This window comes from Gloeophyllum trabeum (genome assembly GCF_000344685.1).
Source record: "Gloeophyllum trabeum ATCC 11539 unplaced genomic scaffold GLOTRscaffold_00003, whole genome shotgun sequence".
Lineage (NCBI taxonomy): Eukaryota > Fungi > Basidiomycota > Agaricomycetes > Gloeophyllales > Gloeophyllaceae > Gloeophyllum > Gloeophyllum trabeum.
This window is the reverse complement of record NW_006920412.1, coordinates 2,407,320-2,430,968: the sequence shown is the minus strand read 5'-3', so window position 1 is coordinate 2,430,968 and position 23,649 is coordinate 2,407,320. Positions and strand designations below refer to the sequence as shown.

General features: G+C 52.3%; 9 protein-coding genes across 9 annotated transcripts; 4 read left to right on the top strand and 5 right to left on the bottom strand.

Annotated features, from left to right (window-relative positions):
* Positions 1-350: 350 nt before the first annotated feature.
* On the top strand, positions 351-2,292 carry GLOTRDRAFT_72936 (MFS general substrate transporter; the record flags this gene model as incomplete). Its single annotated transcript, XM_007865453.1, has 11 exons — positions 351-476; positions 530-669; positions 719-746; positions 805-816; positions 864-984; positions 1,039-1,137; positions 1,185-1,312; positions 1,364-1,505; positions 1,557-1,812; positions 1,870-1,932; positions 1,983-2,292. 11 exons carry the CDS (start codon positions 351-353, stop codon positions 2,290-2,292), a joined length of 1,425 nt encoding a protein of 474 aa, XP_007863644.1.
* A 608-nt stretch (positions 2,293-2,900) lies between these two features.
* Positions 2,901-4,328, top strand: GLOTRDRAFT_126973 (uncharacterized protein; the record flags this gene model as incomplete). The annotated part of the gene is made up of 1 exon (XM_007865452.1): positions 2,901-4,328. The coding sequence occupies one exon, from the start codon at positions 2,901-2,903 to the stop codon at positions 4,326-4,328; it is 1,428 nt and encodes a 475-aa protein (XP_007863643.1).
* Positions 4,329-4,730: 402 nt separating this feature from the next.
* GLOTRDRAFT_35943 (glycoside hydrolase) lies at positions 4,731-7,914 on the bottom strand (the record flags this gene model as incomplete). The annotated part of the gene is made up of 15 exons (XM_007864682.1): positions 4,731-4,782; positions 4,835-4,899; positions 4,965-5,045; positions 5,101-5,348; positions 5,402-5,458; positions 5,518-6,073; positions 6,127-6,217; positions 6,271-6,321; positions 6,376-6,709; positions 6,764-6,976; positions 7,038-7,154; positions 7,205-7,277; positions 7,331-7,416; positions 7,468-7,665; positions 7,722-7,914. The coding sequence occupies 15 exons, from the start codon at positions 7,912-7,914 to the stop codon at positions 4,731-4,733; spliced, it is 2,415 nt and encodes an 804-aa protein (XP_007862873.1).
* Positions 7,915-8,841: 927 nt separating this feature from the next.
* GLOTRDRAFT_72928 (autophagy-like protein 8 precursor) lies at positions 8,842-9,932 on the top strand. Its single transcript, XM_007865451.1, has 5 exons — positions 8,842-8,994; positions 9,063-9,118; positions 9,188-9,256; positions 9,313-9,449; positions 9,513-9,932. Exons 1-5 carry the CDS (start codon positions 8,961-8,963, stop codon positions 9,589-9,591), a joined length of 375 nt encoding a protein of 124 aa, XP_007863642.1. The 5' UTR covers positions 8,842-8,960; the 3' UTR covers positions 9,592-9,932.
* A 63-nt stretch (positions 9,933-9,995) lies between these two features.
* GLOTRDRAFT_72926 (Zn-dependent exopeptidase) lies at positions 9,996-11,815 on the top strand. Its single transcript, XM_007865450.1, has 4 exons — positions 9,996-10,488; positions 10,541-10,707; positions 10,775-11,279; positions 11,337-11,815. Exons 1-4 carry the CDS (start codon positions 10,092-10,094, stop codon positions 11,561-11,563), a joined length of 1,296 nt encoding a protein of 431 aa, XP_007863641.1. The 5' UTR covers positions 9,996-10,091; the 3' UTR covers positions 11,564-11,815.
* GLOTRDRAFT_72924 (uncharacterized protein) lies at positions 11,813-13,038 on the bottom strand (the record flags this gene model as incomplete). Its single annotated transcript, XM_007865449.1, has 2 exons — positions 12,909-13,038; positions 11,813-12,860 (listed from the first exon to the last, which is right to left on the bottom strand). Exons 1-2 carry the CDS (start codon positions 12,932-12,934, stop codon positions 11,813-11,815), a joined length of 1,074 nt encoding a protein of 357 aa, XP_007863640.1. The 5' UTR covers positions 12,935-13,038.
* A 449-nt stretch (positions 13,039-13,487) lies between these two features.
* Positions 13,488-16,993, bottom strand: GLOTRDRAFT_114891 (uncharacterized protein; the record flags this gene model as incomplete). Its single annotated transcript, XM_007865448.1, has 13 exons — positions 13,488-13,794; positions 13,849-14,023; positions 14,076-14,627; positions 14,675-14,877; positions 14,932-15,080; positions 15,136-15,226; positions 15,282-15,316; positions 15,372-15,495; positions 15,558-16,023; positions 16,082-16,625; positions 16,680-16,737; positions 16,800-16,832; positions 16,883-16,993. 13 exons carry the CDS (start codon positions 16,991-16,993, stop codon positions 13,558-13,560), a joined length of 2,778 nt encoding a protein of 925 aa, XP_007863639.1. The 3' UTR covers positions 13,488-13,557.
* A 157-nt stretch (positions 16,994-17,150) lies between these two features.
* Positions 17,151-19,063, bottom strand: GLOTRDRAFT_137182 (uncharacterized protein; the record flags this gene model as incomplete). Its single annotated transcript, XM_007865447.1, has 6 exons — positions 17,151-17,940; positions 18,003-18,217; positions 18,316-18,571; positions 18,624-18,745; positions 18,820-19,001; positions 19,050-19,063. 6 exons carry the CDS (start codon positions 19,061-19,063, stop codon positions 17,230-17,232), a joined length of 1,500 nt encoding a protein of 499 aa, XP_007863638.1. The 3' UTR covers positions 17,151-17,229.
* A 1,159-nt stretch (positions 19,064-20,222) lies between these two features.
* GLOTRDRAFT_104371 (aromatic compound dioxygenase) lies at positions 20,223-21,657 on the bottom strand (the record flags this gene model as incomplete). The annotated part of the gene is made up of 8 exons (XM_007865446.1): positions 20,223-20,350; positions 20,403-20,452; positions 20,505-20,684; positions 20,737-21,004; positions 21,057-21,142; positions 21,195-21,283; positions 21,339-21,553; positions 21,606-21,657. The coding sequence occupies 8 exons, from the start codon at positions 21,655-21,657 to the stop codon at positions 20,223-20,225; spliced, it is 1,068 nt and encodes a 355-aa protein (XP_007863637.1).
* Between the last annotated feature and the right edge of the window lie 1,992 nt (positions 21,658-23,649).

Below are 23,649 nucleotides of genomic sequence, written 5' to 3'. Positions count from 1 at the left end.
GCGTCGCTATGCTTTGGTCCTATTTACCGCACCGCTCAGTACGGCATTCCTTTCCTCGGCAGACTTGCTGCCGAACTCCTCCTGCCGAACCCGAAGATTGTGCTGCCGCCTGATGTTAAATACAAAGATGCGTATATAGTCCCTACGGCATGTGGGGGGAAGGCGTCGTCTCATGAGGACGCGCTAAGGTGAGGCATGGATCCTCCGCTTTCCTGGAGTCGCAGGTGTACTTAACTGACCTAGGTCGTATACCAGTGGAGGTCTTCTGTGGCCTACTAGTGGAATTCATGGCACACGAAGCTAGTTCCCACCCCGCTGGCCAGCATAACGCCGCAGTCGCGCCCTCTCCAATGCAAGAGGTCCGCTATGCTGGAGCGGGCACGCGTGAAAACCCTTATATCGTCGATTGGGACCGTAACGATCCAGAAAATCCCTATAACTGGCCGAAACGGCGAAAGTGGCTCATAACGTCGCAGGTACCCTGTCCAGCGAGAACAGATAGTGACAGATGAGCTGATATCAATTCTAGCTAGCCATTTCGACCTGGACGGTGTCATTCGGTAGTAGTGCTTACAGCGGGGGCCTGAGGTTTACAGAGAGCATGTTCCACGTATCCGAAGAGGTTGCTGTCCTCGGTATATCTTTGTACGTCCTCGGGTTTGGGCTAGGGTAAGCTACGTTCGTCCTTTCTCGCCTCCCGTGTTCTCATAATTTCTAGACCGCTCGTTTTCGCGCCATTGGGCGAGGTAGGGCATTTTAGCACTATTGTAAACGATTCACTAAATGTAGAGGTCACTTGGACAGATGTATGGAAGGGTGAGCGATAACTCACCATAGCTATACTAACCGTTGACCAGAAATAGCGACGCATATTCCTGATAACGATGTCTGTATATACCTTGATGCACTTGGGCGGCGCTCTGGGGCACAATATCGCGACTCTGTTGTCTACCAGATTTCTTGCAGGCGTGTTTGGTTCCTCCCGTACGTAGTCCACATGTTGTCCAGCGCTATTCTCTCATTGACTGCGCCCCGTAGCGCTGACCAACGCCGGAGGAGCCATCTCGGATATATGGAACCCTAGAGAGCGCGGCGTCGCTACCTCGCTATATGCCACCGCGCCGTGGCTGGGACCGGGTAATTACGCTACTTCATACCGGTTATCTTTTGTTGAACATCTATAGTCATTGGGCCGATTGTGGGTGGATTTGTGTCGCAGACCCCGTCCCTGGGATGGCGGTTCAGCTTCTGGATTATGATGATTGTCTCAGGAGTCACTCTGATCTATGGGTTCTTGGTGACCCCGGAAACCGTATGTACCTATTCAGTTCCGTCTCATTCAACATAGTGACCTCCTCTGCAGTACGCACCAGTACTGTTGCGGAGGCGCGCTCGGATGCTCGAGAAGGGATCCGGTGGTCTTATTCATTACGTGTCCAAGTACGAAATCCACCATTCGGCGTCGCTCTTCGAGAAGCTGCAGATCAATCTGAGCAGACCATTCTGTAAGACATGTGTACGCAGTTGACGTCCACTCTCTGATCCAGCATTCGTAGTGTTCCTGTTCACGGAGCCCATAGTGACGCTTCTGTCAATATACGTCTGTATCGCTTATTCCACTTTGTATGCGTTCTTTGCGGCCTTCCCCATCGTTTTCCAACAACACAGACATTTTACCCCCGGCAATGGCGGACTTGCCTTCCTCGGCGTCGGTGTCGGTACCATAATTGGGACGTGCATGACACCCATACAGAACAGAATGTACTGGCGCGCGATGGATAGAAGCCCAACTGGTAGGGCACCCCCTGAAGCGTGGGTGAAATCAAATTGTTGCATGATCGAGATACATGGCTAACGGTCTACATATAGACGTCTGTACTTGATGATGGGAGTGGCGGGCCTTCTGCCTGTAGGCCTGTTCTGGTTTGCATGGTGAGACGGCACTACTTCCGGTCGAATTTATCCTGATACTGCTCTGGCAGGACAAGTCAGCCTTCGGTTCACTGGATGCTACCCGTCGCTGCGGGTGTGCCATTCGGTACGGGTTGTGCGCAAGTCATGCAGGGCATAACGGCGTACCTCATGGACGCCTATCATATCTACTTTGCCAGCGCAATCGCTGCGACGGTCGTACTTCGCTCCATGGGCGCCTTTGCCTTCCCTCTATTCTGCCCGCTCATGTATAAGAAGCTGGGTGATCAGTGGGCGTGTAGTGTGTTCGGATTCCTGGCGCTTCTTTGCACGCCTATGCCATATTTGTTTTATGTGAGTAACTTAACTGTTGAGCTTTGACTCTAAAGTTACACCTGTCTACAGAGATATGGGCGGTGGATACGTAGCAAATCGGCGTATGCCTACAAAGATGATGTCCCCTCGGTACGGGAGAATTCCTTGGCTCGTGATGATACCTTTGTGGAGAATGAAAGAAAAGATAAGGGGAAGGAACAAGCATAGACATAGACAACACCATAGACTTACGACTGTTCATGATGTATTCGGGACTTCCTCAATATGGAATAAGTATTGCATTTACGTGCATATGACAGCACCAGGATGTATTCATGACATGCCGAAGGACCTCTCGCCTGCCGCAAAGGGAGGCAATTCCGTCTTCCTACCGGAGACTACAGTACCTTATGACCACGGTGAATGTCTATGCCACCGTACCCGTCGACGACTTTGTCGAGCTCGGAGGTCTGTGATTGGCGGAGAGGGATGATGCCGGAGGCTTTGGCTGACTAAGCAAGAACGGTTCATTGCGATCGAGCGCGCAAGTGTTTCAACCCATCCAGCTTGGCTGACAAGGCCGGCGCGTCGTCTCCTCTTTTCTTGCCTACTTACAGAATCTGCTGTCTCGCGCCCCTCACGCTCCTTCATTATTTCATTCCTTTTCTTTTGAGATGGCAGCAGTTCTCCCGTCCAACCCCGACACACCGCAACCAGGCCTTACACCCGACTCGCCGTCATCCCTGCCGCTTCCCAATGTTTTTGTCATTCCTCCGGAGGAAGAACAAGCACATTCACCGCCATACTGTTGCTTCGATGCTGCAGCACCTATTGAGGAAGATTCGTATGTATTTACGGACATGGACTGCCTGGATGTCGCCATGAATCTAGTCCATCAAAGCCCCGACTCGCCCACCTTCCACAGACCATACGAGAGCGACTGGGACCACGATATGGTGATGCCCCGACGTGCAGATGGGCAGTCTCATACGGCGCAGCAATGGGAGAACGCCGTGAGGGAAGCAAGGCGGTATTACGAGGCGGGCGAGGATTCCGAGATTATAGAGGTGATCAAGGTCAGGAAGAATGAAGGCATGGGCGACATATTTGATGGAAGACTGGAAGAGGAAGTGTTGCGAAAGTCGCAAGGCATGACGCTGAAGTCCAGGGCCTCGCAGGCTTTCAGGTCCATCAAGAACATTGGTAAGAGCAGCCGCAAGGTTCATGCGAAGGATGTCTTTGCCGGGAGCGAGGAATACAGAGGAAGTTTGGAATCTAATGCCACCACGATTCGCTCTGAGAACCACCCAGAGCGCGGTAATGCTCCCCGATCACAGACCCCTGAAGCTCGTCCCCGGAAATTGTTGCGACGTAAATCTCGGCCTCTGTCAAGCATGTTCACGCTCGCTCAGGGTGCTCGTTCTGCTACCAACGTTGCCACAGCGCCTGCAGCGCATGAACCTGCTTCTCTTGTCATCTCTGACTCTGAATCTCAACCGTCACCTAACTCTTCCACTGCCGGCTCTTCCGGCGCCTCTGGTTCGGGGACATCATCCTCAGTAGACGAGCTAGGTTCCTCCCCTCGTCTGGTTGCTCCAGAAGAACCAGCTCGCTCCGTCTCGCCTACACTGTCCATCAAACGCTCCTTCAGCCGGCGCCTCTCCATGCTCAACCTGAATCGGATATTCACGCCGTCCTCCGTACCCTCAGACGAACCGTCCGCAGCCCGTCCTGTCCCGGCTCCATATCCCATCCCCACGCCAATATCACCGGACTCACGCTCCATCCAGTTCTCTCCGTGCCCCACCGAGAGCTCGTCAGAGGCGCTGGCTACGCCTACGGACGAGTTCCGGTCCCCATCACTCCCCTCGTTGCCGGCGTCTAGTAGCTTGGATCTGTCTTCACTAGGCATCGTGACCCCCGAGAATTCGGCGAGCAGTATCCCGACCTCCAATTCGACCACGTCGACAATGACGCATCCGTCGGCGAAGGGATCGCCAAATTCAGAGACAGCCGCAGAAGTTGGTGAACTGCATCTGGATTCATTGCATTTCGACTCCTTGCATTTCGATGCGGAGGAATTCGACATTTCTCTATCTTGACGCCAGACGGACCAAATAGACATGAGAATTCCGCATGTACAAAGTGCGTGTCTTTGGATTCATTCCTTGTTGAATGTGGTACTTACGACTCGTAGAGCATTCATACCATTGCATGGCTTGATACCATCTTATTATATCCAACACGTTCCCCATGTATATTTAGGTCCCTCTTTCGATTCCGCGCGTTAAGCAGAACACATGTACTTGCTTTCTTGAGCCTCCAGGCCGTTCGCGGCTGCGCCGCAGGGCGGCCATCGGAATGGATATGGAAAAGGATCCAATTTTCAGCATTCCAGCAATGCAATAAATACAGAGCCTAGGTGACTATCATTCCTTAGTAATACTTTTCCGCCAATACTTTTGAATAGCATAGACGTCAGTATTTATCGCCAACAGCATGTACTAATCCGACTTACTCAAGGCAACCATAGACGTCCATCCGGTGAAAGGGTGACTAGGATTCACGAGTGAGATACGGTAGAATGCACCATTTGGGGACGTCTTACCTTCTTCTACCCTCGCCCGTGAGCGCATCGTATTGTTCCCAGACGTATCCCGTGCGCTTGTACTCCTGGATGGCAGAATGAGTCGTGCTCTAGGCACCAATATCCTCGATGATCCACTAACCTTGTATACGTTATCGACGACGTTCCTTCGGAGTTCGACGTAGATCTCTTGGGCCTGCTTCTGATAAGGACCTGGCTGGTTGGCATAGGTCTTGAAAACGGTTATGAATGCACAGGAAACCGGGTGCTCAACCAGCACAACACACCTGGTGGAGAGCGCGTAAAGCTAGATAATTCATCTGTATCCAGATAGGACCCTTCCAATAGTTCTCTCCTTGCCCGAACTCCGGGTGAGATGCGGACAGGCTCCGTAATCCATACGGAGACCAGAGATGTTTAGGGTCCCGAACCAGGTCGAGAATGGCCCCAAGCTGAGGTGACTCGGGTGGCAGGAGCGACAATAGGAAAGGGAAAATAGATAGGTAGCCTTTATGGCACACATGGTACGATTCATCTGAAAGGAACGGTTCAAGAGAGAGTGATGATAAACTAAACGAGTGAAGTTACCTTCATCATTGACGCCCACATCACAGTACATCTGGTTCTCTTCGCTCCAATGCAAATCTGCGAGACGAACATATTGGATGTACAGTTAACGAAGACAATGGAACCCTTCGACTGACCGTCGATGTTGTTCAGGATAGCAGTCTCAATTTCTGCATAGGACGCCGCATCATCCTCTTCGCCAAGGAACCCTGAGATCTCCCTCATGGTCCTCGTGAAGAAGGCCATCCATGATATAAGATCCAAATGCAGTTCTCCTGCACTCGGCGGTCCCCTAGGATAGTCGTCCATACCGCTAGTCAACACATGCGTAGCAGACCTTCCTCGCCAGCGGTACGCTTCGCTGCGTGACCTAGCTTTCCTCCCGTACTGCTTGATTTGACCGCGCTGGGTACGACGGAACCACTCATAGTGGCGTTTCAGAGGCTTGTAAATAGACCTAAGGAACGCCTGCGCGAGCTCGGGAGACTCCAAATACTTGCTGCCAGCCCCGGAGCGGACGTTTTCACCGGACGCGAGAGGCACTTGCGAGCCTCCCATGCCCAAGTCCATTCCCAGTTCTGCGTCCGATGGGCCTGAAGACGACTGCAGACGGGCGATGAATGCGGTGATGGCCATTGTAAGGGTCGGAGGATTGGCATTAGTAGGGACCTGTGTCTGGAATTCTGCAGGCACCTGTGACAGGCGCGTAAGCTTCTATCTCATACACGATAGGGCAAACAACGCACCCTGCTTCGAGCCTCCTCACCAAGAATCTGCTCACGCGCCACCCAGCCATCTTCGTCGATGAGATCGACCCAATCCTTCAAAATCTCCAAACTTCCAATACGTTGGCATAATGCAGGGACGCGGGTAGCTACTCAGCGACGTACCTCAAATCATTATCCCACTCGCCAATGTGGAGAAGGTGGAATCCTTCATCCCTAGGTGATAGACACCTTAGCACTGGTATCAGGACACTCTATGGGCTAGCTTACCAATAGAAGCCTCTCGGGAAAAAGCTACGGCTAGGTGTTGCGGTCAGAAGTGCCCGGGGCTCTGTCAAACGTGCTCCCCTGGCCGTCTTCTCCTCGTCCTCGTCATCCGAGGCATCATCCTCCTGATCCCATTCATAGGCAAAGCCTCTATCTACAATAGACGTTCCGTAGAAGTAGCCGATACCGCCCATTAGGTTGGAGGTAATCGCCTTGGAAAATGCCTGAAGACCCTCGTGCTCGGATGTCGGGTAGGAATCAGACACCGGGAACACCACATTGAAGCGTTCGTCGAATGTCTTCAGCAGTGCTGGGATTCCTTTGTCCAGGGTGGATGCTGCGATAGAAATGTTAGACATGAGTAGGTTGGTTACAGATAGGAAATACGGACAGTCAAGCTTATGATTTGCACTTGCACTCTCGAAAAACACGTCGAATTGAAATTCCCCGTCTAACGTCTTCTGCACGGCGTAGAGATTGCTTCCGAATAACGTTTCGTCCGTCAACTGAAGCACGAAGGAGGGATCAGGGGCTCCTTTTTGAGGCTCTTTATACCCCTGTAATATTCCCTGGGCGCGCTGAATTATGTTCTGCATTATGAAGTCTGTGCAATGTAATATTCCGTTTAAGACGACGAAATACATGAAAAATGGAAGATTCCCTACCTCTTGCTTTCCAAATCTGTCCTGAAGGAATGCGTTGTCCAAGAAAGTGCGTCTTACCGATCCGGTCGGTGAACAGGTGCGAGTAGGGACCATCTGTAACCTGCTTATTGTCGGGCCCTGAGGTATAAATGTGAGGAACGTCCATAAACAGAGGTACGAGAGCATACCATCTACGATGCGAAGTATGAATTCGTCCAAGTCTGGTGATGTACCAGAGAATTTGACTGGTCCCTCCAATCCCTATGCAATCATAAATGGGTAATGCGCGTAAAGTGCCAGAGTGGGCCACATACGTTTTCGTCCTCGTCTGTCTCCATGTCCAGCCCACCAAGTCCCTCCAGCCCAGCGTAGAATATGAACGAGGTTCGGCAAGGATGGGCTGGTATACCTGGTTAAGCATGTCCCATCACAGCGACAGACCCGCACATACCGGGATTCATTGGCTCTCCTCGTATACGAGCGGCCCAGCTGCCACCATTGTGCCCGCCAGGCACTTTGATCAACTCTGTAGTGACCCTGACATTGTTCGGCTTATCATTCAGTACTTGAACGCCTCCCTTCCGGGGGTCGTATTCCGTCCAAGTATACCCCTCCAAACCGTCGCCTTGGTCACACGCGTGTCGCGGCCCTATAGATCACTAATTAAGTCCACGAATACCCTCAAAATTGTATTCGCAGACGAACGGCTGACAGACATGAAGTCTTGAGTACCAAACCATATGAGGCCGGTCATGAGTGATTGCGGGAGCCTTGGCCGAAGCCCAAAGTACAGGCCCGGACGGTAGGCACCCCATAACAGAGACTCAGATTCGTTGGATGGTTGAGACCAGGCTACCTGAACTAAGCATAGTAGCAGCCAGAACTTGACGAGTGCCATTTCGAGGAGCGTAGCTGCCGCACCTCCCGGGCCAGCAGTGTCCCTCACGGCAGATCAGCGAGCCGAATTATCCAGTTGTGTACTGCTCTCTTGCCCCTAGCGGCGAGATACCGAGCAGATTAGTAGTGGATGTCTTGCTGCCTGGGCTCACCCGGCGACCGTCCAGTATGCGCGACTCAAGGGTAGCCGAAGCTACTTTAGACGTGGCGTCAAGTATAGGTATCACGTGCTACGCGATCGAGGGCCGTGAGTTCCAGTATTCAAGCATGCAGGTCAAGCAGCATGCAAAAACATGTACGTATTCACGCATGCAATGTGTATATACAGCAGTATATGTGGTGAAACGAAGTAGGGAGATGCTGGAGACAAGCACCGTACAATTATACAAGATAGAAGCCCCGAATCCACTCACAGAAATAATGACAGATCAATCGTCGAGTCGCAGTGCGCACGACCTCATCTCCCTAAGGGATCTTATCCATAGAGAACGTCGACAAAGCACCCGCCAATGCAAAGGATATCAGTGCGAGACTGCTTTCGAGCCGAAGTTGATCCTGTGGAAGGCGGATGTTAATAATCAACTGACAGAACAAGCTTCACAAAAGGAGATCATGCAGTCCTTCAAGCCTCGGGCCTCAAGCGACATGACCGCAGGCCAAAGCGACAGAACGAGCATGATGGTAACCAGATCAGAGAACAAGGAGAGCAAGATCAGCCGGTGCAGCTCACAACAACCGCAAGGGTGACATATCCACCGCAACCTGAGTCAGTACTAGTCAGTCGCCGTGATGGCTCAGAACAATAGCAGAATTACTGAGCTCGCCCAATTTGTTGGCGGCGGGGACGGCGACGTCGAGCAGTGGCTGGCGTTGTTTACGTCTGTTTCACCGCAGCCTTCTTGTTTCGGGCGAGGCTGCCGCGTTGTCTGGTGCACGATCTCCTCAACCTCATTGACCATCGTCACCCAACCCCTCTGCCGCTGCCGCCCCGGAACGTGTTCCTGCCTATAAAGCTAGAATCCCGTTCTCTCTTTCTCTCGGATAACCATGCGGTCGAAGTTCAAGGATGAGCACCCCTTTGGTACGTGCGCACCCGCCGTAGCTATTGGTCGCTGGACCTCGACTGATGTCATGTATCGTACCGCGCAGAGAAGCGCAAGGCTGAGGCGGAGCGCATTCGACAGAAGTACCCAGACCGTATTCCGGTGCGTTGCTCTGATCGTGTCCGTGGATTCCATCGTTGACATTGACTCCCATGCACCATCTATCAATAGGTCATTTGCGAGAAGGCCGACAGAACAGACATCCCCACTATTGACAAGAAGAAGTACTTGGTGCCGTCGGTGCGTTCACAGAGGAGACACGATGTGATATGCCGGACTGATGGGTGGCCTCATAGGATCTGACAGTGGGCCAGTTCGTCTACGTTATCCGGAAGCGTATCAAGCTTGCCCCGGAGAAGGCCATCTTCATCTTCGTGGACGAGGTCCTACCACCAACAGCAGCACTGATGTCCGCCATTTACGAGGAGCACAAGTTCGTATTCTCCCCGGAGGCAGCCTCAATTGATACTGACCACGCCACATCGATTATCTCTAGGGACGAGGATGGCTTCCTGTACGTCAGCTACTCAGGCGAGAACACCTTCGGCAGCGAGACTCCGTCAACGAGCGCATGAAGGTGTCGGCCTCCGCTGTCTCGCACCTTCTTCTTGGACTTGACACGTTAGAGCCTGCGCGTTGGAGGGTACACGGTGCCGTCTATTTAATGATCAAGGTCATCTGTCGTTTCTTCTACGGTCTCGTCATTACGCCGTATCTTTACCTTTGCATGGCATACCCTACTCCGCGAAGCTTTGTCTTCCTTTGTTGCCTGTGTACTTTTAGTCCCTTACTCCTACTCCTCGATTGGCTCACGACACAAGACAATGGTACTCATGTATGAACACTGTATAGAGATATTTGGAAGTTGCAACAGAGGAACTGGTGACCTGCGCAGCATTCAACCACCTACTTACGCGAACCACGCTATCTGTCGCGAACTTGACGCGTTATCGCTAACGTTAGTAACGTGTGCACTTGAGGGAGCTGCGGCTTTATATAAGCTGAGCACAACGGCGGTGTTCTCGCGGACCCATCACCTGGCTGACCTGCGTTTGTGTTGAGACCAGCGACTGAGATGAAGCTCACAGCGTCGTTCGTTCTGCTCGCGGTTTCCACGGGGTTGGCGGCGGCAACTGCTTTGGGATCCCAGGCCGTTCTCAGCCAGAGCGACGACCTTGCACACGCGGAGGCACCTCTCTCAGATGGGCAGCTGCTGGAACGGATAGAGCAGTTCTCTGGGCTGACTTCGGACCCCGTAGAGCTCTACAAACTAGTGGACCCTGCTGGAGCTTCTGACCTGGATGAGCCGCGTCTACTGTATGTTTGGGAGCTTCACAAGTCAGAAGACGAGGCCGAGTGGGCGACCGAGGGGGACAAGCTTAGGCTGCATCAGCAGGGCCTCAAGTTCACGGACATAACGGAAACTAGGGATCTGGGCAAGAAGAATGCTGTCAGGGTCAAGGAGGCTGCAGGTGAGTGGTACAAGCAATCCCCAAAGGACGCTCCTATAACCTACAGTCTCAGAATACCCGCCCATCTCGTACCAGTCCCAAGTCCGAGATGTTATCTCCAACCTGACCACCCAGAATATGTACGACAACCTCGAGAAGTTCACCAGCTTCTTCAATCGGTTCTACAGAAGTGAGAACGGTGCTGCCAGCAGCCATTGGCTTTACTTGCAGGTTTTGGACGTAGGTGGATCCGGTCTAGCACTACTGTTCGTACGCCAGTTGACAGTTCCTATCCTAACGAACCTAGATTATTGCGAAAGCGCCAGCTTCAACGCCATTGTCCATCCGTAAATTCACCAACCCCTTCCCTCAGTCATCCGTTATCGCTCGGTTTGAGCCAAAGTATCCTTCTCCGAATAAGACAGCAGCAGTAATTATTGGCGCACACCAAGATTCCGCCAACTACCGCTTCCCGCTTCTTCCCGCCCCGGGAGCTGACGATGATGGCAGCGGCACTGTCACCATCCTCGAGGCGTTCAGAGCCCTCGTCGAGAAAGGATTCACACCTGAATACCCGGTAGAATTCCACTGGTATGCAGCGGAAGAAGGTGGCTTGCTTGGGTCCCGCCAAGTAGCTGCTGAATACGAGAGGCTAGGGAGGGATGTTCGTGCCATGATTCAATTCGATATGACCGCCTATACCAAGCAGAACCACACGGCTACTGTCGCTCTCATCACTAACGACGTCGATATACCTCTCACCGAATACGTGATTTCTTTGGCAGAGGAATACGCTGACTACCCCGTTCAACGTATGTGCCACCTTGAATACAGTACTTTGACTTAACGCCATATGTTTGTCCTTGCAGGTGCCAAGTTGGTACCCGGTGCTGGTTCCGACCATATGTCGTGGCACAAGGCTGGGTATGCTGGCGCTTTTGCAACTGAAGGAGACCCCTTCACAGAGTTCGACCCATACATCCACGGCGCCAACGATACCATGCACCTTCCAAACGGCGAGTTCAGCTTCGAGCATGCACTGGAATTCTCCAAGGTCGCTGTGGCTTTCGCTGTTGAACTAGGTGGATGGGTATAGGAGCGTAACGGTCACATCGATAGCCCGTCTTTGGCTCGGTCTGGATGTAGCTGCGAATGAGTAGTGAACTGCCATGATATACATACCATACATAATGCACGACCTCATTTATGAGGTATGCAAAGCCTTTGTTGAGTGAAGTCCGTCGTACTCCCTATAAGAAGCCGTAGCCTGTAGGTAGAACCGTGGCGCATGTCGGATACGCTGCTTATTCCCTCAGATATGAATGGTAGGCCCGACATTAGAGAGTCATGCTATTTCTGTCTCTGCAGCATCGAGCAGAGCCATGTCTAGCTCGGGATATAAGTCATCAGAGTCCGCCCATGATTCCGCCTCAGGGAGCGGTTCCTCCAGTTCCTGAGTCATCTTTTTCATGGCGGGCTCTGGACCCTCCTGTGGGGCGCATTCTTCAAGGGCAGATGCAGTCCGTTTCCGGGAGGATTGACGAGTTGAAGATACTGAAGCGATGTCATCGACGGTGAATACCCCGGCGGCTGTGACAACGTAGTCCAAGGACGTCGGAGCCGACACAGAGCTGAAGATGATCGTCAAACGTCGGACCAGGCTCGTAGAGTCCGTAGGAAGTGGAGAGTCAGAGATGGAGAGTGCAGAATCGTGTCGAGACCGCTTGTGGGCGAAATCGTGCAGATTTCTGTGCCTGTTCGTGCGCGTACACATTATTCGTGCGTTAACCTGATTAGCCCATGATAGACCAAGCCCTGCCTCTTTCCTATCTTCTCCTGGGATGCTGTCAGCACGGTTGAACCAGCGAGCTTGGTCTCGATATACTAGGTCAGTTTCATCGGCAAGACCATCTCCTGGTCCCTGATCTATGACGTCGACCACCTCGTTCAGGACCAATACAGCGATCTGGTGTTCACTTGCGATTGTATGGAGGAGCACAGATATCTCTGAGATGTTCTTAGAACGCTCCACCAACGTGTTTGTTGTGGTCTTCTTGGCGGAATGGAATAATTCCGTCAGAGCGTCAATCACGAGAAGTTTCACTGGTTTCTTCCCACTGTCGCCCGAGATCTGATTGAGGAGCGCCGGAAAGGTAGTTGACAGCGCGTGGATGAGTATGGGCAGCGTGGAAGTAGTCAATGTGTGTATATCCGAAAGACCACAATGTGCTGACGAAAGTGCCGGATGCAAGGTACGTATTTGACTGAGCCTAGTCGTTTGCAGTTTTGAGGACGTCGTCAGATAACAAGCGGATCCGCATAAGCCTCGGAGCTCCATAGGAAGCTGAACGAAGAGGGATGCCTGCAGGGCAATTTGGGTTTTGCCTGCTGCACTGTGGACAGTTTTCAGCATAAGCGTTCCGCGAACCGCGAATAGCTACCTTTCGCCGGCAATCTCCCAGACCATACCCGTCCTGAGTCCGCCTCCAAGGGCTTGGTCCAATACTGAGTCGCCCGTTGTGAAAGTCTCTCGCCCGCGATGAGCAACTTCCTCTAGTAAACGTGAAGGTTTACGATACGCTTTACAGACCGCCTCCTTCACAGCGTCTGCGTCTGCAGGTGTCATCTTGCATTTCTTCGTAAGGTCTATGGTCGACATTATCATTATGTCGGACGCACTCGTGATATTCGCTAGGCAATCAACGGTGAGGATTCACGGTCACTTGACGAGGGCGACTGTGGTACCTCTTTTCAGCATCCCTCTCTGCGCCGCGCTGAGATAAGGCATATTTTCCATTGCGTGATATGAAGCTACTTGTGAAAGCTGGACAATGCGGGAGGGGAGACGTCTGAATATACTGACTTGCGGGTGTACACGTGGCTGAAACCAAGTTGGACTTCTATAGTAATTGACGCTGATCAATGATGGCGGCACAGCCACATTCACGCCCCTCAAAATGCGGAACCAGTCGCACTACGCAGTAGAGTAACGTAGCTATACACAAGACGATATCAATCCGCTGAAATATGAGAGCACATATATACAGGTCAGGTTGTCTTCTTTCTTCGAGCAGCCCTGTCCATTGCACCTCACGCGCTGGGGCGCTGGCGCCCTCCAGGCGACCCCTCTCCACCCGGGGAACGTCCCAGGAGCCCACCCACTACGCTCGAAACAGCTTCTTTGATTTGAAGCTGTTGTGTCTGAGTGTGCTTCACGTAGAACAAGCGCACATTGGTCGAGTTCCATATCCCGAGCGGCGTCATGCCCCTGACATATATCTCACCCCACATGAGTGAAGTAAGCCATACAATCGATGCATCGGACCACTGAGCACAGATGAGGTTCAGACGGTTGCGAGACCAGGTGAAACCAACACTCACAATGAATCGTCGGGGTGTCACTGGAGGAGGAGGCGGTAGTACATCCTTTAAAGTCACATTCGATAGGAAGTCGACAATAGCAGAGGGCGAAATGGATTTATGCCGCCCATTCTGTATATCCTGGACTTTGGGAAAGAGCTCCGAAATCACCAGCATAATAGGGTCCAACGGGAGCCTAAGCAGCAACTCGGTAAGACATAACGCAGCAAGATAGCGGATGTACTGACCCCTGCTGCCAAGAAGTCACCCATTCCTGTGTAGGCACGAAACCGTTCCGGCCTATACCAGCAGCAGCTATGCGCTCCAGGCTTTCATCCATAGACATGGATCGCCTTTCCTTCATTTTGCCTCTTGCCTTTTCAGATGCTGCCGGCGGAGTGCTCGGGCGTGTCGGAGCCTCGCCCGTGGTGGGAGACATCAACGGACGTGTTGAAGGAGAATCATCTTCAGATGCACTCCTCTGAGCTGTGCCCGAACTACCGGTACTTTCTTCCGACGGGTTCCCTCTCGAAAGCCCGAGGGCATTGTCGCTATCTCTTTGCAGCAGTTTCGCTTTCTCTTTCCGACTTGCGCGGGTGCTCTCAGATTCGTTGCCTCCGCTTTGCGCTCTTCGAGCTTGCTCTTCCTTGGCTTGTTGGGCCCGTCGCACGTCACGGAGCCCTCTTGCCAAGGTGAACGTACCCAGATTTTCGAAGACCTTATGCGAGCCCAGGATAGCATGGATGAGGTGTGGATTGTCGCTCAGGTTATGCAATATCACACCGTTGAAGACCTCCAGCCTAGCACAGGTGAGCTTGTCCCGAAGTGTGTGATGATGCCAACTCACATGAAATAGAGTAACCTCGGATGACCCTCATCCGACAGTAGGAACAAAGAACTAGAAAATGAGGTAAAGAGCTGGACCAGACGAGTGGAGGCCGTGACGCTTAAATTCTTGAAGTACGGCGCACAGTTCGATAAGGCGATAATGAGCGCCGGATACAATGAGTTGAGCGCGCCTGAAGTGGTCGCCACGATCGCGTAGATGGCCTGTCGGGACAAGAACTCAGTCGAGTGTGAAGCAAGAGAAGTGCAGACACTCACATTTACCATGAAATCACCAGCCGTACCGACTGGCTGCCATTTCGCGGGAAGCTGGGCTTTCACCGGGGAGATCAATTTCAGACCGAAGCTGCGTTCCGCCGATAATGTCTGAATGATGTATGAGATAGCTCTGCATAAGCCATGCTGTTCTGGCGAGAATCGAATGACGAGGAGGTCACGATCAATCATATTTGATACGCTTACGAGGTTTGTCTTTGATTTCAAGGCAATAGCATAACAGATAAGCTGCTATATCCATGCCTTTATCGGTCTCCAAGATGTAAACACGGAATTTCTGTTTGGGAAGTGTGGCTAAGCTTCAATCGAACCGCAGTAGATGATACCAATACCTTGTTCAGTTCAATCATCTTCCAGAAAAGGACGACTAAACAAATGGTTAAGTTGATCCACGAATTGGGCACAATTGAGGGTTGACTCACTAGTATCGACTATATACGGAACAGGTTTTCGAGACCCGGGGAGGAGATTGTTGAAGGAAGCCATCTGTTCCTGAAGAATGGCTAAGATCCCATCGGCAATGAACGTGAAGTCTTGTGTTCTATGCTATCCGAATAACAACATCGTATTGAGTTCGTGGGGATGAGAAAGACATGTAGTACACGTACAAGCTTGGCCAGGAAATACCGAAAAGCGTTCGTCCTAGAGGTAGGGGTCGATATAGGGATATCACCACCTTCGACCACGAGGTCCCGCGCGCTTCCACTTTGACAATCAAGCAGGACGCAGAGAACCTGTAAGCATGTGCCCACTAGTGTCGCGCGCAGGTCTTCCCCCTTGAACACGAGGTGGTTGTATGGAAGCTTGGTGGTCATGCCACTCATTATGTTCGCAGGTACAACATGTGAGTTCATGGCCGTATTGAGCAGAGAACATAGCACCGTTAGAACGTCACGACGAGGTGTATGTTGCACAAAATGCAACGTGTACGGTGACGGTGTGGATAGCAGTCCAGAGGGAGGAACATAAATCTGTTTGGAAAACAGAACGAGCAAGAGTCGGAGGACCTCCGTTTTGTTCGAGTCGTAGCTCTGACTAGGACCTGGATCCACTGTCGACCCAACACCTTTCTCCCTGCGATTGCACTTAGGCTGGCATCAATCGTACTAAATGTGTGGGCTGTAGTACGTACCAAATCACGTAGTTTATCTTGTAGTGGTCAACCTGTAACTTCACTGGGAGAGTAAATCCACAGCAAAACATCAGATCAATCAAGCAACTAAAGAGTCTCTCGGCAAGGGAAGGAAGTGTCTTCGTTGCCTTGGGCTGTGATAGTTGAGGGCTGTAGGGCTGCGGGGCACCTTCGTGTTCTTCATCGTCATCTTCATCTTCGATCACAAATTGGGGACTTGAGGTGTTCTCGGAAACATGGTCTTCTGGTGCCTCCTCCTTCTTCCATAAGACCTCAAGTTCGAATCTACTTGCTTCCCCCTCTAACTCGAAGACAACAGGAAACACTCGCTGCAATACACGGATACAATTCAGCGCCTCCTTCGTTGTGTTGCGTTCACCAGCACCGCTCTTTATGAAGGATGTCACAGATGTGGCCAGGGAGGCGACTGAGGGATTGCTGGAGGATGGGAAGGTATGGTCAGAGACCAGATTGAAGAGTCGGGTCGATATAACGCGGATTAGAGTGGCCACATTCTCAGGTGCCTCTAGTAACGCCCGGCGGACTAATCGCACGTTATTTCAATAGCTAGTAGTTTTAACTATAACTGGATACATACTATCATTGGGCGATATGAGAGAGAACACGTCGGACGCAGAGTCGAACAACTCGACGTACTACCATTATGATTAAGGTCTGTGTTAGAATGAGACACATGACCGTACACTATATAACGCACTTGATTCCAATAGGCATCCGTCCCAGAGATGTTCTTTCGTACTCTCAGCCACAATCTCACTCCCCATGATATCACAGACTCACGCGTGTCGAGGCTAGCTTTGCAATACCCCCTGCTTGACTCCGAAATGATAGTTTCGCCTCGTCCCCTAGTAGCCCGAAGGGCGCAGCAAGGTTGGGGCGCAGTTTGAACATGTATGTCCGCGACAAGATACAAGACGGTCGTAAAGCCAGTAATGAGCTGCCCGCAGCTGTTACGCGCAGTGGTGGCGGAAGGGACTCTAGTGGATGTTGCACAGCCACAATTACCGCTTCACTTATACCTTCTCTCCGATCAAGCATGGATAATAATCAATAAAATAAGCAGCCCAACGAGCCTCAACATGTGTGCAGGACTACTGTAACATGACAGCCAGCGTGGCCGAACCACGTTATGAATCCACCTCACCTCCTCCGGACACCATGCCCTCGACATCGAACTGCACGGTCTGAACGTCCAATGTCCGTAGGTTGACCAACACCAGGAGTCCCGTCTCTGAAAATCTGGGCACAAGAACGATGCGACAACGTTTGTCGGCTTCCTCCCACTTCAGCCCAGGAATTCCGCGTTCCGAAATCAAGCTCGTCTGGAACTTTGGTTGGCAGCCGACAATGTATATATCCGGCGTTTGCTGAATCACGAAAGGGTCTGTCGTGAAGTACGGATGGCACCATAGGGTGTCAGGTGCCGTTGGAGCTATGTGCCGCCATCGCAGGGTTGATTCCGCGATAGACAGTCTCGTGGCCGGTGGAGTGGGCAAATACTTGAACATATCGCTTAGAGGTTGACCCGCGTTGGCCAGTATGGTTCGGGTGTACTGCTTTTTTGAGCTCGACGATGTCGACGGTGCTGTAGACGAGCCTTCGGATCCAGAGGCAATGCGTAGGTAGGTGGGATTTGTCTCGCAGGAGAAGGTGGAATAGGAGGAAACAGCGCCCAGCATTGCACGAGGAAGCGGCTGCTGAGGCAAAATTGCACCGGTAGGATCTGAGTCGCCAGGAAGCAAGTGAATCGGCATGCAAGAACCAACGTCTAGTAGGAATGAGGAAAGGTTCAGAATGGGGTGTGGCGAGAATGAGGTGTTATCATGGCCGTATCGTCGCTACATTGCGTAGACAAGGATGAGCTGACAATAATCATGGTCACTACGAAAAGGCTACTGACAGTTTTCTTGTCCCCTACAGTATCCCCATCGAGCGTGCTCGCAGCGGGCGACAGACAGTTACCAGCGATTATCAGGCGAGATATTTTTGCACAAGAAGCTTGGTCTTCTCGTCCGCCTACTTCTCCCGTTAGATATTCTGCCAGCATCTGGATAGGGGCATCCGCGGGAGACGAAGAACCAATATCCAAACCAGATACCACGCCTATCCATTCATCTTCAGCACCTGAGGACGATATGGTTGCATTGGAGATCAGGGTCAGCTATAGGTATCGGCAGGAAATCTGGGAACGAGCAGGTATGTGGATCACACACCATCGACCTCCATATCATCCTCATCTGCTAGTTCAGTGTCCGATTGTGGGGCTAATCCAGCTGGGCAGATATCAACTACCTGGAAATCTCCATTCGGAGTTTCCAACCCCAAGGCGGCCACGATGACGCCTGTGACCAGCCGAGCCTGCTCTACCGGCTCACCGATTAAACGTATACGACCTGATTCGTCCTCCAGTGAGATGATATCGTCAGCAGAATATATCTTTTCTCGCGGGGGCGGGGGCGGTATCGATCGCTAGCTTTCAGTGAGCATACATGCGGGACGGCATGGAGACGCCTGGACGTACGTCTCTCCCGATATCCTCCAATACGTTCGGTTTTAGAGGCATATCCATGTATACCGTCCCGACAATATAGCATAGTTGAGATTTTAAGACGTCCAGAACTCGAGGAACCAGCACAGGTGCACCTGGCAAATGTGGCTGTTAGCTAACGTTGACGTTCATTGCGAACATAGCCTAGGTCATGTCCGAGCGGACTCACCTTTGACGTCTTTCCACCGTGCTTGAGCCCGCCTCTCCACCTCTTTCCTCAGCAATCTAAGGCGCACGAAGTAGATGTTGGCATACTGGTGTTTGTATGATTTATTGACCCCTCCAAGCGAGAACGAAGGCGTCCAATCGGTAGGTGGAAGGACGGAGGTGACGAGCCGGGCAGAACTGGGTCTACATTGTCATAAAGTGCTGCGGCTGAGTTTTGAAAGAAGGACGTACGGGGCAGATTCCATAGTTTTGCACCGCTGAGTCTGGTAGGTCTAGCGAGACGCGTCCCGACGCGCTTCTCCCAGGATGAGGTCAAACACCGACAAATAGAGGGGACGCGTCGAAACGCCACAGTGGCGTTTTTGCTGTCAAACCTGTCCCTACACACGTTGGCTCAAACGTTCTTGTGATATCAATCTTTCAGCGCAGACTCCCACTTTCTAAGGGAAATCATGCCCTGAACAAATACACTCTGTTCCCGATTATACACTAATACAGCATCTGGGATCTCTTCTATCCTTTCCTTGACCCATCCAGCCGCCATACGTGCTCTGTGGAGGTGACAAAACCCTTCCTGATGCCTTTCTTAATGCTCGCGGTAGGTCAACGTGGTACTGTTGTTGCGGTAGACGTCTGCTCGGCAAACATCCCGTCGCACCGGGCTGTCTGGACCGTTCCATCTCTATAGCTAGGCGCAAGTTGTCGTCGGTCCTGGTGGCATGAGGAGAAACATCCCGGTGCGAGGTTACTAAACTCTTGTACTGTGAGTCGTACGGATTGTAGCATGGCTTGACCGCGGGAGGTTCGGGGCACAAGCCCGTAGAAAGCAGTAACGAATCTTCGAGACGAGCTGGGACGTGCAACCACGGGTCTTCGACTCTGCCAGATTCTACAGAACCATGAATGGTTTGCCTCTTGGTAGGAGGAGCGCTGAAGGCTTTGGATGACTCACTTGTTGTAGTCTTCTTCTGTTCCCAGCAAAGTCCTTCGATGAATGGCTTGCGATATGAAGGCTCAGCGCGGAGGTGGGGCAGTCGCATAACCATTGTCAGGATAGTAGGTTCTTTCTTCGCTTAGACTAGTGTTGCAGTGACTATAAACAATGAATAGGGTACCGAAGAGGACATTGGGAGTATTAAATTTGGGACTGGATGCCGGAAGCTTCGAGGCGGCCCGTTTCGCCGCCGATAAGGCATGACTTCGACCCCCGAAACGCCCAGTCCATAATGAAACCGGAAGTAGTCGTCGTCGCGTCCCAGGGACGTATTCCAAGGCAACTATCTAATGCTGTTATTGACGACGTACGCGTGATGACATGTTCCATGAAACATGGGGACTACGACAATGCCATATACCCTTTGAGATTCAATCAAAAGGGAGACTATGCGATAGCTCTTGCGCGTCTCACAACTCAGTCACAACGTCGCTGTGCAAGTCGCTCGTGGAGATAGTAGTAGTTGTAGCGGCATCAGAGGTGTTGTAGTAGTTCGTGTTCAAGATCTCGTAGGAGGCCGACGAGTTAACGCCCATGGCTGGACACAGAGGGTCAGGATACGTTCGCAATGGATGACTGGATACACGAACTGATGTAACCAAGGACACCCTCAGATATATCTTCGCCGAGCAACTCAAGACTAAATCGCCCGCGATCAAAAGCCGCAGCATGAAATCACAAGGTAGACTCACTTGAAGAACGCATTGTTGCCATCAGCGTTCTCCTGATCCAGGATGCTGTCCTCGGAGTTGAAAGTCCTGGTGTTCTTGTTGGTGTTGTACGGCGCAAGGGCGTACACCTGGTCGTTCCAGCTATCATCCATGAAGAATTGCCCAATGTGCACCACGTTCCCGCCATGCGAAACCAATGTCCTAAGGGCGAACACGTCAACGCCATTACATCAGATATAAAACGATCACCAACCCGTTGTCAGACATCTCCCAGTTGGTGTGGACCATGGTGTGGACGTGAGGCGCACGGGTCGCATAGAAGCCGGGGTAGATAGAGACCAATTCCACAACGCCAGTATCGCTGGTCGTGTAACCTCCACGAAGGAAAGTCTCGTTCCTCTCGTACGGCGCCGGGAAATAACCAGTCGGTGCCGCCCACCCGGACGATGTGGTAGTCGCTCCCGGCTCAGGGGCTCCGGGGAGAGTAGCAGAGTAGCCAGAGTACACACCTGTGGCGTTGGCTGCAGCGGGAGGTGAGTGAGTATCTCTAAGTGCAAGCAACTGAACACTAACCCCCCCAGATCTCTACGAAGGCGTTGCTCAAGGGCTCGCAGGTGTTGATATCTAAGACGCCGATGTCCATTACGAAGGGAATACCACTGAACTTTTTCGTCAGCGTCAAATCCTGATTTTGAAAGTGTAACGGCTTACGCTTGACCCTCGGTGACGTTGGTCCTGATGAATTCATTGTTGATATAGTAGGGACCTTCGGTCACCTCTGGAGCAGTCACGCAAGTGTCCTGGAAAGGAATGTCAGGCAAATGGGTTTTCAGAGCATGAAACTGGGTCTCGTACGTTCTGGATGTTCGTGTAGTGAGCGCTCGCGGCGCTCAACGTGGTCGATGAAATGATCTCCCTCTTTTTATTGAGGGCGCGCCTGGCCTTGCGCTGGGCTGTGAACTGGGCGATGGCAGAGGCACACTTGCGAGCTTGCAGGGCCCGCAGTTGGGCGGCTTCCTGGCGGGCTTGAAGCTCACGCTTGCTCATATGGCCATGACCACCGGGGTGAGCTGGGCGGGCACTCAGTCATGAGTGTCGGGATAGACCGAGTGGACATCTTACCCGCTACAACACTCGCCAGAACAACCCACTGGATGAGAAAGAGAAGCTGCATGTTGACAACTCAGACGTAGAGCACTGTGACTTAGTTGCCCTGCTGGGGGATAGGAGACTACAGTTGCGAGCTCTTTGCCCTTTTATACTGCAACGGATACCGTAGTGGAGTCCCAGTAAAAATGCTGGCTTCTGTCGAGCACGACATAGGGTAGCCGGCGTCCCTTCTGTTACTGCGTCTTTACTTCCAACTGACCAGATCAATAGGTGGCTTGCCATAAACGCACGAAATTTCTCTTTCTCTCTAGGCGACTTACCATAAACACAATGAAATTCTCTCCCTATGCGACTTGCCTGAATGACCCTGCAGGAAGCACGTTGACGTGACCAATGTCTGCCGGCAACGGCCTCCATGCTGACTCTGCAGGCGTAAGCACAGCGTAAGTATGTTAACGTGTATATTCCGTATATGGCTTTGACGAGTGAGAGGAGGGGGTATCGGGATGAGGATCTAGGCTCTTGCGAGTACGCTGCGACCTGAATTTCCTTGCAGGGCCCTTCTTGCGTCAGGCAGGTGTTTAAGCCTAAGGCCTCGAGTACAGGAAGCGGCGGGAGTTCGCCCCGCAGGTGACCTTCAAGTTGGGGGCGCTTCTTAGATCCTGAGGAGTGATGGACCAATGGCGGCGTGCGTATCTGTCCCTCGGCTGATCCCGAAGTCAGTCTTCGGGCCATTCCCTCGGACATCTTGTCATGGAACAACGGGGATTCGACTGTAGTAACTCAGCCCCGCGGACTTCGTCAGGGGACAAACAATAGCTCTCGTCAATTTCTCGATAAGAACAGGGTCTCCTCTGGCGACCCGCGCAATCCCTCGCGCTGGCAGTCTACTAGTACATGTACCACGCCTGGGCGGCGACTCGGACGTGGTCTGGATCTACAGCCTCAGAAACATCATTGGATAGCACAGACTTGAAAGGTCTCAGTGATGCCGAGATGTCCTCTTTCATGATACTTTCTCTCCTGGCCACTGATCTTGTCGAATAAATTTCTGGGTCGTCCGAGGGTCGCTGTGACCACGGCACTCAAGCTGTATTCACCCCCTGCAGGCCACCCGTGCTAGCCGACTCCAAGTCCATCTCTCCCCCTCCCATGCCTTAACCATCTCTCCAGGGGCAACGCGGCAAAAGGTGTACTTTTCCTCGTTACGACCCCCGGTCGTGGCCCAAGCACCCAAAATCCCATGGCCCGTCGCCGTTACCGCGAGTACATACGCATATCAACCGCCAAGCATCCGCCAGCAAGCAAATGGTGCCCGTAGTTCTGGAATTGGACCTCTGCATCAAGCGACGCCAAGGTTACCGGACATTCATCGACCAAGGGATCCCATCCACCTCTCTTCCCCGCTCTCCCCGCTATTGCTGCCACCGCTCACCCTTGAGGCTTTCTGATTTACCTATCCATTTGAAACCCGCCAGCCGGCCTGGGTCGGCACGGCACGACCCACCAGCTTCGCTAGATGTTATGTCCCCTCTCCAGGAACACTAGTACTGGTGCTACAGAGCGCCTGACGACGTGGTCGCACCGCAGCTACGAAAGACTTGGATGTGATACTGGATGACTTCCCGTAAGCCAAAATCCTAGATTTCGCAGTTCTAAACGCCATCAGCGTACCTGGTCACACTCGCTGCCACGGTGCAATGGAAAAATAGAACTGTTCCTCCCATCCGTAATGCCAGACCAACGCTCGACGACTGCAAGTCACGACCATGAGGTCGCTTTCCATTTATGGCGAGCGGATCGCTCAATTTAGCAGGTGCTGATGGCAGGTTTGATACGCGGACCTCAACCGAGGCTAAGCGAGCGTTTAGAGTCGTCTGGAGATTTGGAAAGGGGGGTCGACCCCCCCTGCTAGATTTAAAGTTTAGAGACGGTTTTTGCTCGACGAGCCTCATCAAAACTTGGTCTAAGCGAGAGCGTGACAAGACGGCATCTCGGCTTGATGCGTTTAGAGATTTAGAACTGCTAAAAACGCGTTCTAAATGCTTACGGGAAG

Bases quoted from the DNA above. Each gene is read 5' to 3' on its own strand.
- GLOTRDRAFT_72928 (XM_007865451.1), top strand. From the start codon at position 8,961: ATGCGGTCGAAGTTCAAGGATGAGCACCCCTTTG. The intron at 8,995-9,062 runs GTACGTGCGCAC...CGTACCGCGCAG, and splicing joins CAAGGATGAGCACCCCTTTG to AGAAGCGCAAGGCTGAGGCG. The intron at 9,450-9,512 runs GTTCGTATTCTC...GATTATCTCTAG, and splicing joins GCCATTTACGAGGAGCACAA to GGACGAGGATGGCTTCCTGT.
- GLOTRDRAFT_72926 (XM_007865450.1), top strand. From the start codon at position 10,092: ATGAAGCTCACAGCGTCGTTCGTTCTGCTCGCGGTTTCCACGGGGTTG. The intron at 10,489-10,540 runs GTGAGTGGTACA...CTACAGTCTCAG, and splicing joins CAGGGTCAAGGAGGCTGCAG to AATACCCGCCCATCTCGTAC. The intron at 11,280-11,336 runs GTATGTGCCACC...TTGTCCTTGCAG, and splicing joins CGCTGACTACCCCGTTCAAC to GTGCCAAGTTGGTACCCGGT.